The 4,489-nt window shown below is 55.3% G+C and overlaps 1 protein-coding gene across 1 annotated transcript; it reads left to right on the forward strand.

Moving 5' to 3' along the window:
• Window positions 1–3: 3 nt before the first annotated feature.
• On the forward strand, window positions 4–4,489 carry VOLCADRAFT_108787 (uncharacterized protein; the record flags this gene model as incomplete). The annotated part of the gene is made up of 5 exons (XM_002959838.1): window positions 4–506; window positions 864–1,475; window positions 1,997–2,587; window positions 3,220–3,828; window positions 4,186–4,489. Coding segments are annotated over exons 1-5 (2,524 nt in total), but the record flags the coding sequence as incomplete, so codon positions are not given.

Raw genomic sequence — 4,489 nt, forward strand, 5'->3', positions numbered from 1 at the left:
ATCAACAGGACTATAAATGCGTACACCTCAGCGCTGGTGATCTGCTTCGTGCCGAGGTCAAGAGCGGCAGCGTCGTGGGCAAGAAGTGCGAGGAGCTGATGCGCGAAGGCAAGCTGGTGCCTTTCGCCGTGACGCTGAACCTGCTGAAAAAGGCCATGATTGAGAGTGGCGGCAAGTTCTTCCTCATCGACGGCTTCCCACGCGCCCTGGACCAGGCGGAGCAGTTTGAGAGCAACATCATGCCATGCAAGGCCGTGCTGTTCTTTGACTGCCCTGAGGAGGAGATGGAGAAGCGGCTGCTGAAGCGCGGTGAGACCAGCGGCCGTAGCGATGACAACGCTGAGACGATTCGCAAGCGCTTCAAGACGTTTCTGGAGCAGTCGCTTCCTGTGAAGGACCATTACCTGGCTCAGGGCAAGTGCCACGTCATCAGTGCCGTTCCGTCGCCGGAGGAGGTGTACGGGAAGGTGAAGGCTGTGCTGACCAGCCTTCACGCGCCGGAAAAGGTGAGCAAAGTAATTTCTTGGCGCGATACGTTTTCCGTGGCATCATCACTTTCGATGATTTTACGCTGGTCCGTGCACTCGTTGTGGGTCAGAGCGCTGGACGTGGCTATAAGTGTTAGCGCAAAAGAGTGAGGAGTCGCAACATGACAAGCTGGAACATGGCACGTGGTTTGGATTGCTCCCTTGCTTCGGATCGATTTGTGGAATACAATTGCTGTCCCATTACGACTGCCTTATCCGGCACCAACACTTTACCGAACACGATCCATTTCGTTTTCCAGTCAAACGGAGTCGTGCACTGTGAGCTGCAGGATTAGCTATTCCTGTATAATTGAAACAAATTTTGCATGCCTGCAGTTTGCGCTGCCCCCAGTACATGGCAGCCTGCCGGATGATGCTCAGATCATCTTCGTGCTTGGTGGGCCAGGCAGCGGCAAAGGCACGCAGTGTGCGCAAATCCTTGAGGAGTACGAATGCGTGCACCTCAGCGCTGGTGATTTGCTTCGTGCCGAGGTCAAGAGCGGCAGCGTCGTGGGCAGGAAGTGCGAGGAGCTGATGCGCGAAGGCAAGCTGGTGCCTTTCGCTGTGACGCTGAACCTGCTGAAGAAGGCCATGATTGAGAGTGGCGGCAAGTTCTTCCTCATCGACGGCTTCCCACGCGCCCTGGACCAGGCGGAGCAGTTTGAGAGCAACATCATGCCATGCAAAGCCGTGCTGTTCTTTGACTGCCCTGAGGAGGAGATGGAGAAGCGGCTGCTGAAGCGCGGTGAGACCAGCGGCCGTAGCGATGACAACGCTGAGACTATTCGCAAGCGCTTCCATACATTCCTGGAGCAGTCGCTTCCTGTCAAGGACCATTACCTGGCTCAGGGCAAGTGCCACATCATCAGCGCCGTTCCGCCACCAGGGGAGGTTTTCGAAGTTGTGAAGAAAGTGCTGGACGGCATTTCCGCACCAAGAAAATCTGATGTAAGTGACTTATCAGTTCGTGTCATGTGGGGTCCAATGCGATGATCCCTCCTGCCATGGCCTGGTCTGGCATACATCACGTATGCCAGGCGACTGGCAATTACGGCTCTGCCACACCCCGTGGTGCCGTATCATTGGCAAGAGAATGGGCCCGAATGTCGAGAAACCCCACGTCCATGCGTGCAGTACATACCATATCTATGCGTCGCCACACTCTGCCATTGTCCAACGTGTTAGGGTTCATGCTGGAATTGAGCACTGGGCCTAATGCCTCATTTTTATTTGGATGGTGACATGTGACAGCAGTGCGTGCAATGGCGCAGGTCATGCTTTGGTGACAGTGATACGGAACACAGCTTTCATAATCTTTCCGTGTCCGCGCCAAATGCACATACCCCGCAAACAGGGGAACTGAGTGATGTGCTTCTCGGTTTCGCTTTTGCGCAATGCTACAGTCAGACATAGAATGAATGCGTCATGTGCTTTGGTAATTGTAGGAGATTGCCCTGCCGCCTGTGAAGGGCAGCCTGCCGGAGGATGCTCAAATTATCTTTGTGCTTGGTGGGCCAGGCAGCGGCAAAGGCACGCAGTGTGCGCAAATCCTTCAGGAGTACGAATGCGTGCACCTCAGCGCTGGTGATTTGCTTCGTGCCGAGGTCAAGAGCGGCAGCGTCGTGGGCAGGAAGTGCGAGGAGCTGATGCGCGAAGGCAAGCTGGTGCCTTTCGCTGTGACGCTGAACCTGCTGAAGAAGGCCATGATTGAGAGTGGCGGCAAGTTCTTCCTCATCGACGGCTTCCCACGCGCCCTGGACCAGGCGGAGCAGTTTGAGGGCAACATCATGCCATGCAAGGCCGTGCTGTTCTTTGACTGCCCTGAGGAGGAGATGGAGAAGCGGCTGCTGAAGCGCGGTGAGACCAGCGGCCGTAGCGATGACAACGCTGAGACTATCCGCAAGCGCTTCCATACATTCCTGGAGCAGTCGCTTCCTGTCAAGGACCATTACCTGGCTCAGGGCAAGTGCCACATCATCAGCGCCGTTCCGCCACCAGGGGAGGTTTTCGAAGTTGTGAAGGAGGTGCTGGATAAGCTCCATTCCCCAAGAAAGCCTCAGGTAACGTTAGCTGAGTGACTAGGGATGGACTCAGTCCTGGACGTGTGGCAAGCTACTTTCTTGGGATGGCTCGCCGACCCACATCGGTGTGCCAGCTGCAGGCTTACACCTTTCGAGCCACCCTGTAGGGTTTGGGGATAGCTTTAGCTTATGAGGAGACAGGGTTGTGTAATCGATTGCACCGCTCGATCGGTTGTCAACTTAAATTGTTGGCATGCTGCGATGTTGCTTCATGAGGGCCAGTGGTGCAAAACAATGTCCTTATAGCATGTGGGGCTTTGAGAGCGACTGAGTGCTAACTGTGCGCGTTTATGCCTGAGGCGCTTACCTGGTTGGACCATGGCTAAATGAGAGTGTTTTAGCTCTTTTTTGTCATGGAGCACTTGACGTCATCGGTCATGGCGAGGCTTTATCATCTCTCGCGTCTGTCAAGCTGGGCATTGGCTTGTCCCTACGAAACAGGGCATTCATATTCAACTGCATTTGCTGCAATGTGTTCCGGCCCGCCTGTGTTCATGAAGCCAGCAAATCATTACACGTCGACGGCAGCGTAATACGTGTAACCTGATACGTGGCCTACTCGGCCTGACTGATTTCTTGGTGACCGCTGTACGACCGTTGTGCCTTTGTAGGAGATTGCCCTACCGCCTGTGAAGGGCAGCTTGCCGGAGGATGCTCAAATTATCTTTGTGCTTGGTGGGCCAGGCAGCGGCAAAGGCACGCAGTGCGACAAGATCAAACAGGACTATAAATGCGTACACCTCAGCGCTGGTGATCTGCTTCGTGCCGAGGTCAAGAGCGGCAGCGTCGTGGGCAAGAAGTGCGAGGAGCTGATGCGCGAAGGCAAGCTGGTGCCTTTCGCCGTGACGCTGAACCTGCTGAAAAAGGCCATGATTGAGAGTGGCGGCAAGTTCTTCCTCATCGACGGCTTCCCACGCGCCCTGGACCAGGCGGAGCAGTTTGAGAGCAACATCATGCCATGCAAGGCCGTGCTGTTCTTTGACTGCCCTGAGGAGGAGATGGAGAAGCGGCTGCTGAAGCGCGGTGAGACCAGCGGCCGTAGCGATGACAACGCTGAGACGATTCGCAAGCGCTTCAAGACGTTTCTGGAGCAGTCGCTTCCTGTGAAGGACCATTACCTGGCTCAGGGCAAGTGCCACGTCATCAGTGCCGTTCCGTCGCCGGAGGAGGTGTACGGGAAGGTGAAGGCTGTGCTGACCAGCCTTCACGCGCCGGAAAAGGTGAGCAAAGTAATTTCTTGGCGCGATACGTTTTCCGTGGCATCATCACTTTCGATGATTTTACGCTGGTCCGTGCACTCGTTGTGGGTCAGAGCGCTGGACGTGGCTATAAGTGTTAGCGCAAAAGAGTGAGGAGTCGCAACATGACAAGCTGGAACATGGCACGTGGTTTGGATTGCTCCCTTGCTTCGGATCGATTTGTGGAATACAATTGCTGTCCCATTACGACTGCCTTATCCGGCACCAACACTTTACCGAACACGATCCATTTCGTTTTCCAGTCAAACGGAGTCGTGCACTGTGAGCTGCAGGATTAGCTATTCCTGTATAATTGAAACAAATTTTGCATGCCTGCAGTTTGCGCTGCCCCCAGTACATGGCAGCCTGCCGGATGATGCTCAGATCATCTTCGTGCTTGGTGGGCCAGGCAGCGGCAAAGGCACGCAGTGTGCGCAAATCCTTGAGGAGTACGAATGCGTGCACCTCAGCGCTGGTGATTTGCTTCGTGCCGAGGTCAAGAGCGGCAGCGTCGTGGGCAGGAAGTGCGAGGAGCTGATGCGCGAAGGCAAGCTGGTGCCTTTCGCTGTGACGCTGAACCTGCTGAAGAAGGCCATGATTGAGAGTGGCGGCAAGTTCTTCCTCATCGACGGCTTCCCACGCG

Source organism: Volvox carteri, assembly GCF_000143455.1.
Source record: "Volvox carteri f. nagariensis unplaced genomic scaffold VOLCAscaffold_927, whole genome shotgun sequence".
NCBI classification, from domain to species: Eukaryota; Viridiplantae; Chlorophyta; class Chlorophyceae; order Chlamydomonadales; family Volvocaceae; genus Volvox; species Volvox carteri.